At 42.3% G+C, this 12,813-nt stretch overlaps 1 protein-coding gene across 4 annotated transcripts in view; it reads left to right on the top strand.

Moving 5' to 3' along the window:
• The window catches only part of NRDC (nardilysin convertase), a 2,107,381-nt gene that overhangs the window by 579,566 nt on the left and 1,515,002 nt on the right, over window positions 1-12,813 (top strand). For all 4 annotated transcript variants that reach the window (XM_086952436.1, XM_086952435.1, XM_086952433.1 and 1 more), the window contains 3 exons: window positions 1,375-1,448; window positions 1,652-1,721; window positions 10,106-10,183. In XM_086952436.1, coding sequence (XP_086808562.1) covers window positions 1,375-1,448; window positions 1,652-1,721; window positions 10,106-10,183 — 222 coding nt within the window. The remainder of the gene's footprint in view (window positions 1-1,374; window positions 1,449-1,651; window positions 1,722-10,105; window positions 10,184-12,813) is intronic.

Raw genomic sequence — 12,813 nt, 5'->3', positions numbered from 1 at the left:
CGGAGGCTGAGATTGGTGAGAGGGGGACCTGAGGGGGAGAAAGATATAAGGCAGCCCAGCAAAAGAGAAATGTCTGAAGGTTGGCAGGATGGAATCCAATGGACCAAAGGAAAGGACAAGAATCCATAAAATGGGCATCAATGGAAACCATCTCAAAATGGCAAAATGTACCCAGGTCAGGACCCAAAAACCATGAGAGCAGAGTTCCATTAAGTGGGGTTGGAGGGGGGACCCAGTCACAGCACCGAGGAGCACTCCACCATCTTGTGCTCAGCAAGCGCGCATCTGACCCGGAGAGTTTAAAGCCGGTGGGGGGCAGGTCACCGAAGCACCCCACCTTCAATACCAGAACATCTGGGGGAACACCAGGGTAATTAGCAGTGCCCCCGCTCACCGTCTACCATCCCCGGTGCGTGACAGCAGACAGTGGAGACCCAATGCATCCAGCATCACCCCTCAAGAAGCACATCGCCAGCCGCCAACTCCGCTCCCATCTCCTGCACCGCGAGTGGTTAGGTGAGGGTTGCTGAAGGGCTTGGGGTCTCCGAGAGCGCGCGCTCGCGCTCTCCGTGTGTAGTGTGGGTAGGTGCCGGCAGCTGCGGGCAGGGGATCAGCCTCTGCAGCAGTGATGGCAGGTGGCGTAGCTCTGCCGCCTGTAGGTTACTTTGCACCTACGTATGTCACTTTATCCACCAGTGTTGTTGCTATGGACTGGTCCGATGTTCTCTATTTCGCCTGATTTTAGCATGACAGTGGAACCTATTTTGACGGTTCTGTGAATGACTTTCAGAGTCTTAAATGTGCAAGACCGTACAAACGGAGCTATTTTCACCACTTATCTATATTCCTCTCACAGGTATGATGTTCTCCTTGGTATTTCTTTCTTTGCCGTGTTTTGTGAGACTCCCGTGGGTGCTCTATATTAATGTGACCGAATAGCAGGCATTATTCACAGAAAGCCACTCTTTATTTTCATTGAATTTGTGGATATAGCGGCCTTGTCATTTATGTGATCCTCTACCTTTTGGAAAACTGACTTAGCATACATTTTATATGACCGCGCCCCACCACATGTTTATTTCTTCTACCATTGAACTGTTATTTAGAATAATTTATAGGAAAAAATCATCATGCGCATGCTCCCATTGGAAATTGTGTATATTTTGATCAGTCAATAGCCAGTAAAACATTGTCAAACTACAATGTGCAGCAAGTTATCTTTTAGTATTAGAGGGCAAACTGCCGCTGATGCCTCCCTTTACGTTCTAAGAAAGTACATTTGGGAATACTGGACTATATCTGCATGAAATTCTTTGTTACGATAGTGCCAGAAACTTCTAATTCTCAATCCCTTTCTTTCCCCCCCCTTTATAGTGGTTTACAAAAGCCCGACTTTAGTCACCTAACTGGTCCCTTCGATACACCAGGATTTAACAGACTTTACAGAGGTGAGTTTTAATGCAATTCAGGGGTTTAGAGGAATAACTACCAGGATTAACATTAGTTTGCATTAATTTGCATGTGATAACGTGATAAAAAATATAACTTTTCTAGACATATATTTTCTCTTTAGCAGTTTTATCTGTGTGACTAATGAACATTAAAGTGATCTTGCTTTCCCATTTAATTTACTGGCTGCTCCTTTGTTTAGTTGTCCCAATTCGGAAGGTTCATGCTTTGACTATCACCTGGGCTCTTCCACCTCAAGAACAGTTTTACAGGTAACTGACCTCTTCAGAAATGCTCCTTTGCCTTTTTATGAACCATATTTGTGAATCTAAAACATTTTTTCACTGTAACAATTGCATTCATCCATTCAGTAGAAAATTAGTTTGCACTAACTTTTTTACACTATCGCTTTAAATTAGTCTATTTTAGTTCACTGTGATTTTCATTTGTGTTATGGATTTCAGCCTCAGCCATCTGTTGTATTTTATTTTTCCCACAGAAAGCAAATGAACTGTTGAACATTACATAACTCGGGTCAGCAGGTTGGCTCTGTTCTTCCCTTCTACGTATCTGCCAAAGTTTAGGCCACCATAGGCTGAAGATCAGAAAAATCTGCAAATATTTGAGCAAGATAAAATGATTAGAATTTAGTGTATTTTTTTTTAAAGTCTATATGTGGAGGGAAGTTAAATAGTCCCTTTGTGTGAAGGTGGAACTTGACTACAAAAAATGGTCCTCATGACCACTATGGTTAGAAGATTTCAGGACAATTAGATATGCAGAATGATCAGTATGTGAAAGAGTGTTCTTCGTTTTTATGCAAGCTTTCTGCCATGCCAAATAGTTTTAACTGTCGGCGTGACTAGCTCATGAGTAGGCTTTTAGCACTTAACTGTCATTATTAGGTTGACTAACATTAAGTTTTTAATCTCCTACACCCATATGTTCAAGCTTTGTTCTCAATCTTGGCTCTTGTTTTACTAGATTAGCGATACTTAAAGCTCCTAGCCTATCACGCTTCAAACATATTGGTTAGGAAAATCTAGGTTAATTTAATTTGGTTTAATATTTTTTTTGTTTTGGAAATGTAATATTGGAATCAAAATGGAATTTTTTTTTGTACTGGTCACTCCTTAAAATAATTTTTTCAGTTTGGCTTATTTAATTGCCTTTCACATATTTTGCCTATTATGTCCACATATATCAGAAGGCATGCATACATCAAATGAAAACAAAGAACTGCCCTGATGGGGAAGGACTATTATGTAATATCGGTTCCAAAGGTAGATCTGTTTTCTGTTCTGGTTTTTGGTACCAGAAGTGGAGGTGCTGTTTGTGCTCCATTCCAATGATCACCTAGAATAGAGCCCATTATCTGTCAATTAATCTTTTCAGTGTCTTCATGTTTTAAATTCACTTGCTATGTATCATTCTGCCATTAGGTTATTAGGTTCGGAATAACGGAAGATTTTCAAACGCTTTCTCCGAACAGGAGAATTATCCTACATATTATCCTCCGCATGATGATACTTCGATGTATTGCAAGTTAAGGAGATTTTTAATACACCACAAACATCAAAGTCTGTATGACAAGAAATGGAGAGAGGTGCATAAACGTTGCCACTGGCACAGACATATTTCAGATACTATGAGGCACCTTATTCTTTATTGTATATACTGCAGGGAAAAAAATAGTAAATTCTGCATCTGCTACACATGCACCTTCTGATAACGAAAAGACTGTACAGTGTCCGAAAGAAAATTGAGAGAGCTGCTGCAACACAAAGCGGACATTTGTGAAACCGGTTCCTAGCAGTGCGAAGTTTAAACTCATTCACATAAACGTACGTAATGCCTAAAAATTCCATAAGATTATCCTGACTGTGGGCGCTTATGGTTGCCCTCATTGCCATGCCCTTGATCCAAAACTGGCCTTCTGGGGGTCTCTTCTATATCCAAGTGAAACAGTATTACAGAGAAATTGTCAGCCTGGTCTTCGTGCTAGCCACATGGCGTATTGCTGTTAGTCACCTTCACACGGAAACCCCTAAATTAGAAGACTGACTGATAGATCTGTCTAAATGGACAGATACAAAAGCAATGCATCTAAGGTTACACATGAGGATAAACAGTAAGTGTGATCTAATTGCTGTTATCACCAGATTTACCTTCATTGACTCCTAGACACAATAAAGAAACATCATACATGTATCTCTAACTAAGATAGGATATATAACACCATCCTAGTTGAGTGATGTCAAGGTAGTTCCCATACCAATGGAAATAATCTCCTTAGACCAATGGATATTGTAAATACTGTAGAGCAGGGACAGTGTATAGAATTTGTAATAATCATAGAATAAAAGACCCAAGAACGAATGTATAAAATTGGATCATTTTCACTGCTCTAAGAGTAAGTTAAAGCTCTTCTAAAAAAAAAAGTAAAAAGAGCAGTAATTAATATTTCTCCTTAGAAGTGAAATTAGGGCTAGTATTCAATTTATTTCCTAGTTTCAAACAAATATGGTACTCGCTGACTTTTATTAGCCTACAGGGCTTACAAAATTGTTGTCAAATTGATAATGCTGCATTATACCTAGTTCACATTTGCGGTAGGTAGCAAACAAAATTTCTAAATTCTGCTGTTTTCTCAATGTATTAAACGGTAGTGACAGCACATTTAAGGTGATCGGCCATACACATGTATTCCTAGATGAATAATAATGAATTCTTTTCAACAATACCCGAAAAGCAGAACAGACAACCACCTTCATTCGACTGGCTAGACCTTACTATCAGTCTTGAGATACCATCTCTCATGCCAACTCAGCAGAAACCTTTACTTACTATGGGTGTAGAAAGCAGTGGTAGCTCTGGCAGTGGAAAGGATTCTAGACTTTCTGTACAAAGTTTACCTTTACCATCCATCACATTCTTCTAGTGTAACAATTGTGGTGAAACTGTTGGGAAATATTGCATCTTGCATTCCTATGATACCCTATCCACAATTGGTCATGTGACAAATACAATACAAAAGTGGCTCTCCAGTCAGTTGACATTGGCGTTGGAAGACTGGCGTGATCTACTGTCTGCAGTGTGGTTGTAGGACACCAAGGATGTCCTTCCCTCTCTGAGTGTTATTACAACTGTCTCACAAGCGGTATCAGAGGAGTGAGCACACTAAGCTAAAACCCATGTCCAGCATCTCTTAACATCCGAGGAGGTCCATCACTAAAGCTCAAAAATATAAAAACTTCATCTTGACTGCATAGCTAAATTAAGTGAGAGGGGAATCAGTGGGCCAAGTGTTTGTAAACAACACCACAGTGTTGTTTTACCTTAACAAATAGATTGGACAAAGTCTCACTTAGATTTGACATTGGGAAAGAGGGAGGCAGTATGAGGCACACCCAATTGCTTATCTGCCAAAACAACATGATGGCAGACTCTATACGCAGACTGTGGTCTTCCTTGAAATAGCCATAGGCCTGTGCTCAATTGTCAGTAAAACACGTGCCGGCTGTCCTTGTGCACAGTTTTTGCTTATGAAAGCACAATATTAAGCAGAATCAACAAAACTCAAATCAATTACCAATCTTCTTTTACATTAGGGAACTCCTATGAAACCAGAAGATTTCTTCCAGCTCTGTCTGCTTTTTTAAAAGCTAGGTATAAGTAGGTTTAGAGAGTGACAAGGGTAGATGTGCTAAAGTATAGCTAAGCTTACAGTAAAAGGGTAGGAGTAGAGGTAATAGAGTATGGGGAATGGTTGAGGTGCTATGATACATGTAGTTATGGAAATGAATTACTAGGATATTTGGGTCGCTGTACTAGGGTAACGGCAGGCATATAGGTTGTAGAGTAGAAATAGTGTTATTCATCTCTTGTCAAGGCTAGAGAAATCAGGGTAGAGGTAGAAAAAATAGCGTTTTGTTAGAAGGTATAGATGCAGTATGCTATAGGTACGGCTAAAGTTACCTGTTTATACGCAGGGAGAAGTCATGTGAGGTTTAGGTAGAAGTAGAAAGCAAGCATTCAGTTTAGTGCTTTTTTCCCAAAACCAAATTGTGCATCATAGTAAAACTTTACACACACGGACTGTCGGGGAGCCAGTAATGTAATAAAGGTAAGACCAAACCTACACTCCAAAGCAAACAGCTTTTTTGTAATGCATGGTCCGTATCTATGAAAAAGATAAGTAACAAATAGTACAGTTGATATATATATTACGGACAATCCACTTAGGTTTTCTTTAGTTCAAAGGAAATTCAGAGTTGCACCAAGTGCGCGTTCTGCTGTGAAAAAAGAACTCCCTTTAGCCTTCATTGAAAACGTCACCTTAGCTGACATATGCAAGTCTCCTTCATGGTCATCTTTACAGATGTCTCTTCAACACTGTGTTGATATGTAGTCAAGACAGAAAGCAAGAGTGCTATATTTGTTTGCTACTACTCAGAGGCTGTGCCTATCTCTTTAAAATTATTTTTATTGAGGTTTAGGTTTTAAAACAAAAAAAGTAATCTAAACCGAAATAACAGGCATCTGCATAGCAGCCTTCAGAAGGAAACTGTACAGTCATGAAGAGCGGTATAAGCATTGCTAAAATACTCAGACATGAATTGCAAGTTGTACATTATTATAGCTTGACCATACAAACATGTGAATCTCAACATTATGGTATGTTCATCGTCATGAATCCTTGTCGTATGGTTATTACGTTTCTATATATTGTGTTAAGTTAGCATGTGCTTATTAAATGTTTAAACGCCATATTTTCTTTCTGCTTCGGTTTGCACACGACACCTAATTGTTATTGCAGCTTTTAACCTAGACGAAAGATGTGATTTATTTGAGAATAATATGTTATTGCACTGGTATCAGTCGTGCCTGGAACACTTGGTACAACTGTCTGCACACTGAGAACTGCACACTCTCCGAATAACCTAACACAAGGTTGCTGCAGGCCTGATCCTCGCACCACGTTAGTCATAACACAAATAATGTTTGTGCCAACATTTGGCTTTACGTGAGTTTAAGATACAGTTACAGGGAATGAGAAAACACACTTGATGCTGAGCATGCTGAGAGCTGGTAGCTGTTGATGTGATCTCCTACTACTGAGAATTAGAGGTATGGGTCCGCCCTGCTAAGAACCCAGATGAGACCTTCTTAGATATAATATAATATGCTAATTAGGGTGCGTGAAATATAGGTGATACAGAATTCTATAGATTTTGCATCATAACATGTTATCACCTTTTGCTTACTATGGATTAGTGACTATGCTGCTGACTCTGATTTTTATAATATGTATGTTGATATTATACAAGATACTGCGTTTGAGAATGCTGCATTGAAAAATAAACATTTCAAACTTGCACGTGTTTACATTGCCTCCCAGTTTCGGTTTGGAATGATAATATAACGAAAGAGTGTTCATGTGTTCCACGATACCCGAGGTATTCTAAGTTCATGTTCTGGATTGTCTAAGTCATTGGGAAGTATTTACTACCGATGCGACACTGTAGCTAGCTAGGTAAGGGGATTTCTGAAACAAAGGTGAGTTGTGGGTCACCCTAACTCACCCAGGTTCTAGGTCTCTGTGCACAGTTCTGTGAGAGAACGGAAACCCTGCGACATGGCGCCCATACGTTGATTGGCCTTATTTCATGACACTCGAGTAGTATATCGTTCAAACCTTAACGCCTACATTCCCGTTTTCGGAAAACGGCAGTGTCGGAAGAACCTACCTATTTTTGAAATAGGTCTTTTTCAAGCTTGAATATATTTAAAACGGTTTCTTTGAATTACTACCCAGTTGTGCTACAAAGTATTTTGTTTTTTCTCGTTCCTGTGCTGACATGGCTCAAGCCGTGGACATCCCGCAGCATAGTCGCATTGCGGTGCGTGACCATTTGCGGATGTATGATGTTCCTCTAGAGGGCTTGGCTGTGATTCTAGTGGTGAGTGCGGAACATGCTTACCCGTACGAACTGTTTTATTCGTGGGTGACATTTCCGCCGGTGGACGCTAATTCTGGTGTGTTCCACTCATACACTGCTTCAGATGTACCGGCTGCGTACGCTCCGTACAGGGCACTGGAAGTACCTATTGAAGCTTGGCAGCATGGAGTTTGGTTTGGTGGCGCCTACCGCACGCTTTGACCGCTCCGAGGTTAGGTCCATTGTCCATTCCGGGCACTCCGTGGCCCGCTTTGGCTGGGTTTACTCCTCACCCCCGACGTGCCACTTGTAACGTGGGAGAACTGCGGCGGCTTCATGAATTCGCGGTGGAAGTGATTAGAGCACTTGTTCATTACACCAGCCGTAATGTCCAGGACGCAGCCCCTAGAGGCGCACAGCTTCGTGCAGAACATGAGGGTCTGAAAATCAATCCGGTCATGGTTAATTCCGTGATGGGTAAGAAGCCCCAAGAAAAGGATGATTTTCCTTTCTGGCTTGCTGAGAAATTCGGCCAGCTGGAAGCTGTGTTTCCCAATACGAGTCCGGGTGATAAACACCGGATTCTTACACTAAGTTTGCCGAAAGATCTGGCTCCTGACCTTGCTGACTGTGAAACCTGGGGAAAAACTTTTGCGGCGGTCTATTCGAGGTGCTATGGCTCCCCGTCTGTGACCAATCTAGGTGGGGTCCTTAAACGTGTTCAAGACGAACACGGACCAGAGGCGGCTGTTGAATTGGGCATGCGCCTGTGTGGCTCATTTGAAGTGGTTTGCGATCTGATCCTTGCGAATGTCAAGGGAGATGCAGTGAACTTTCAGGTGGCTAACGCGTTGGCGTTGGTTCAAGAGGCCGACCGACCCCGACAGTTGGCAAAGATCATTGTGACTGCTTACAAAATGGTTGGCCGCAATGCGAAAGGGGTTAAAGCTTCTCCGGATAAGGAGAAGAAACAGCCCCAGGGTCAGACATCGGAAACTAGTGGTCAACAAAAGTCCAAAAAGCAAAATTGGCCTAAAAAACAGAATCAGGGTAAGCAACAGCAACAACAAACACATATACAGATACAGAATTCTATAGATTTTGCATCATAACATGTTATCACCTTTTGCTTACTATGGATTAGTGACTATGCTGCTGACTCTGATTTTTATAATATGTATGTTGATATTATACAAGATACTGCGTTTGAGAATGCTGCATTGAAAAATAAACATTTCAAACTTGCACGTGTTTTCATTGCCTCCCAGTTTCGGTTTGGAATGATAATATAACGAAAGAGTGTTCATGTGTTCCACGATACCTGAGGTATTCTAAGTTCATGTTCTGGATTGTCTAAGTCATTGGGAAGTATTTACTACCGATGCGACACTGTAGCTTGCTAGGTAAGGGGATTTCTGAAACAAAGGTGAGTTGTGGGTCACCCTAACTCACCCAGGTTCTAGGTCTCTGTGCATAGTTCTGTGAGAGAACGGAAACCCTGCGACATCCTAATATGGGAAAGTTGTTTTGCCACATGAGGTTTAGATTGGGCTGGGCCTGGTCACCTCATGTGAAGTGGTGCAGCGCATGGAACTGAAAGGGAGGGTGACAGTTGTAATGAGAAGGGAATAACTAGGGGACGGCATAAGTGAGGACGTGTAAAGGAAAGCTGCAAGAGAGAGAAGTGTGGTTGGGGAATTTCAGGGGGCGGTGATGGATGGAGTGGTATGCACTTGGGCAACTGGATCTTTCTCACGGTAATGATCCGGGAGAGAAGGCACACAACACATTGCAAAGAAAGGGGAAGGAGACGTGGGGCTGGTGAATGGCAGCAGTGACAATACTTCGTTGAAGGGGGCTCATGGGCAGGGGACGCCTTCTCAAGTCAGTTCTTGGAATTTGGTGAGCATGGTGTCCCAGGCTGCTTATATGGTTCGCTTGAATAGATGCAGGCTTCCTCCCAGTGTAGGGCAGTACTCTATGCTTCACCTCAACGGAGGAGTGCTCTTTTCACTCTGAAATCACTGAGGGCTGTTTGGCTCTCCAAAGCATGGTGGTGCCCACCTCTTTAAGTGGTGTACTGCTAAAAGAATGTTTTGGTAGAGACTTCTAACCGCAGACTACTGCTGTTATGTTTTCAATTTCTAAGCCTCTGTAAAATCAGTGGGCAGTGAAGAAGATTGTGAATGCACGTGAAGGCAGGACAAGTGAGTGTATGAGCCTATGGTGACAGTAGGTTGACTAAACCTGGCAGGGATGAGAAAGTAAATTGGAGTGCCCCAACACAAACATGGTAGAAAGTCTGGGAGAGAGCCTTTAGTTGACTCGAAAATTGAACTAGGTATGCAGTAGGAGGGTGGGTGGTGGGAAGCTGAGGAAAAGAGCAATTTTGAGAAATATGCCAAGAGGGAAAGAGGGAGTGGCCTTAAAAGAGAGGCAGAAACTTTCCGGAATGCAAGGATAACAAGGTCGGATAAACGGCTGGATGATCAATTGAGAATGATGGCTATAAGATGAAGGCAAAACTGTGATCTTGGCATCCGAACCGGGCGCAAAATATACTACTGATAAATTTCCTAAATACAGTTATGCATGAATGATCATGTATCATGCTTGTAAGTTTTTTTCAACTTATTTGGTTATCTTTTACAGATCTTTAATAGTTGATAATATAAGAGTGTAATTAACTTTATTGATATTGCTTGCATTTTTAGAGTGAAGCCACTTCATTATATCTCCTGGCTAATAGGACATGAAGGCAAAGGCAGCATACTCTCCCTTCTTAGAAAAAAGTAAGTGTTATAATGAATGCTTACATATATTTACTATGTATCTTACAAAACAAGCATTTGGAAGATGCAGCCAGTATATTAATGTGCTAGCTTTCTGTATTAGCAGTTGTTTGCAGACAAAACCTCAATCTTTTAACATTGTGTTTTATAACAGTACTGTATCCTATTTTTGTTCTTCACTGAGTCTATGCTGCTTTTCAGATGAAAGCATGAGATAAGGAACTAAGGGCCTGATTTTGAGTTTGGTGGAGAGAGTGCAGAGTCGCGACGGGGTACCCTCTCATCCAAACTGATTTCTGCCTGCCTCATTTAGAGTCAGGTGAATGTCAGTGATGCAGACTACTCAGTTTCTGCGGAGTAAGGGCCGTTGGTGGTTTGGCTATTTTTCTGCCTGCCCTATTTAGAGTGGGTGGCCAAATGGACACTTTTTACTTTAACACCACCATCCAAAACGTTGGGGTAAGTGAAAATGAAAACATTTCAATGACTCTACACCATATCAGAAAACTCATGTCCATAGGGTCATTGCTTTATTCATTTTCAAAAAGAAAATCTTGCTTTAGGATTTTGTTTTTGAAATTAAACGAAGATACCAAAGGTTTTCTGTATGGTATGGTCATATTGCCAGAGCTGCACAACACACTTTCAATGCATTGACAAGAACCGCCATGACGGTTGTTTATGCCAATGTAAGAGATGTCTGCTGAGGTGATGGACATCTCTAAATCTGGAGTACAGGTACTCAGTCAGGACATCGTAGTATTTCACTCCGTCACTCTGATGAAGTAAAATCTATACTCTCTACTCTAAATCAGCCTTTAAATTGTGACTCATTATGGCAGTTGGTTAGACTCTGATTTACTAATGAGACTCATGAATAATGACAAATAGGTTGTAATCCAACCAAATACTTTATTTGGGAACGGAGGGTTGATACGTGTTATAAAACAAATCAAGAGATAAAATTGTGTCTTTATATTTACTTATTGTTTGAAATTAAACACATATTTGCAGTGAGAAACCATTCAGGTTATTTTTGACTTTGTCCCATCACCTACTGCAACAAATCTTAACCATCCCACATCACCTATCTCCCTCTTTTAAACACCCTCACTTTAAAAAAAAAAAACATTTTTATTGTTTTGTAGTAAAAAACAACATAGAACAAGCATGTCCGTATCAAGCAACATTCCCACATCCCCAGCGTCTTATTCCTCCCACCTCCACCCTCGTGTAGAATCATAGTGCCCTAGTCTATATGTTCATTCAGCGTGCCCCTCCAGGTCTTGGCAAACAGTTCTCCCCTACCCTGGATGCCGCCCGCCTCCACAGCAGCCCTTCATCTAAATGCTTGTGTTCTATTAAGGTCCTCCATCCAGTCCGTGATATTTACGCCATTTGCCTCACACTTTACGGAACTTCTTAGGGCATCCTTGTACTTTATAAGTAACCCTTTCTGCCGCCATGTAAAGGTCCATGCCCCTCCTCCATTCCTCTATCTGTGGTCTATCCGGTGCTCCCCACGTTTTGGCTATATCTCTTTTGGCTACTACCAGGGCCAACACTAGGAAAATTAGCAAGGGGCGGGCTAAGTCCACATCGTTAGTCATTCCCAGGAATATGAGCTTCGGGTCAGCTGGGATGTCTGACTCTAGTACCTCCCTTAGCTCAACGAGGACCTCTTCCCAGTATATCTGAATTTGTGGCCAGGGCCAGATAGTGTGTAGAAAATCTCCTCTATCGTGGCCGCAACGTAAGCAGCTGGGGTTGGGTAACTTTCCCATTTTATTTAGGCGTACCCTATCGTAATAGGCCCTGTGCAGGATCTGAAATTGGATCTGAAATTGGATCAGGCGGAAGCGCGACTTTATAGCCACCTCCCTAGGATGCATCAGTATCACCCCCAGTCTGTCATCCATGTCCCCTACTTCCTGTTCCCATGTGGCCCTCAGTCCCTCCAGTGTGTTCGGCCTGTTGTTCATAATAGTTTTGTATGTGAGGGATACTGCTTTTTCAGGTATCTTTTCTTGTAACAGTCGGCCCTCCAAAGGCCCATATTCCGGAAGAGCCTCTAACAGTGCTCCCTCCGCCCTCCATGCATGCCTAAGTTGCATATATTTAAAGAACTGGGAGCGGTGTAGCCCAAAGTCTGTTTGTAGTGCGGAGAAGGGTTTCAATGTCCCACGTCGAATTACGTCCCCTAGAGTGGAGATGCCAATGGCGTCCCAGCCTTGAAACCCCTTCAACTTGCCGAGTTCTTGCAGCCAGGCACAGTCCCACAATGGAGTCTGTGCCATAGGCCTGTGTTCCCATTTAATGGCCTTCGTCGCCCTTTGCCACGCCCCTAACGTGATTCTAGTGGCTGGTAAGAGCCTTGCCTGTCCCTTTCCCCCGTAGATATAGTGTAAACAGGTGTGCGTACCCATCTTGTGCCTTTCCAGCGCGTATGTGGGGTGGGAGGCCGGTGCATGTATCCATTGTTTATGGGGGCCATGTGTTCCGCCCAGTAGTAAGCTTCTAGATCTGGGAGCGAAATCCCTCCGTCATATTGGTGCCTTTGTAGGGTCGCCAATGTTATCCTAGGGTGTTTTCCCAACCAGAGGAACGATCTCAGTTCCGCGTGTATTTCC

The sequence above is a fragment of the Lissotriton vulgaris genome, chromosome 1_1 (genome assembly GCF_964263255.1).
Source record: "Lissotriton vulgaris chromosome 1_1, aLisVul1.2, whole genome shotgun sequence".
NCBI classification, from domain to species: domain Eukaryota; kingdom Metazoa; phylum Chordata; class Amphibia; order Caudata; family Salamandridae; genus Lissotriton; species Lissotriton vulgaris.
This window is presented reverse-complemented; position numbering and strand designations above follow the sequence as displayed.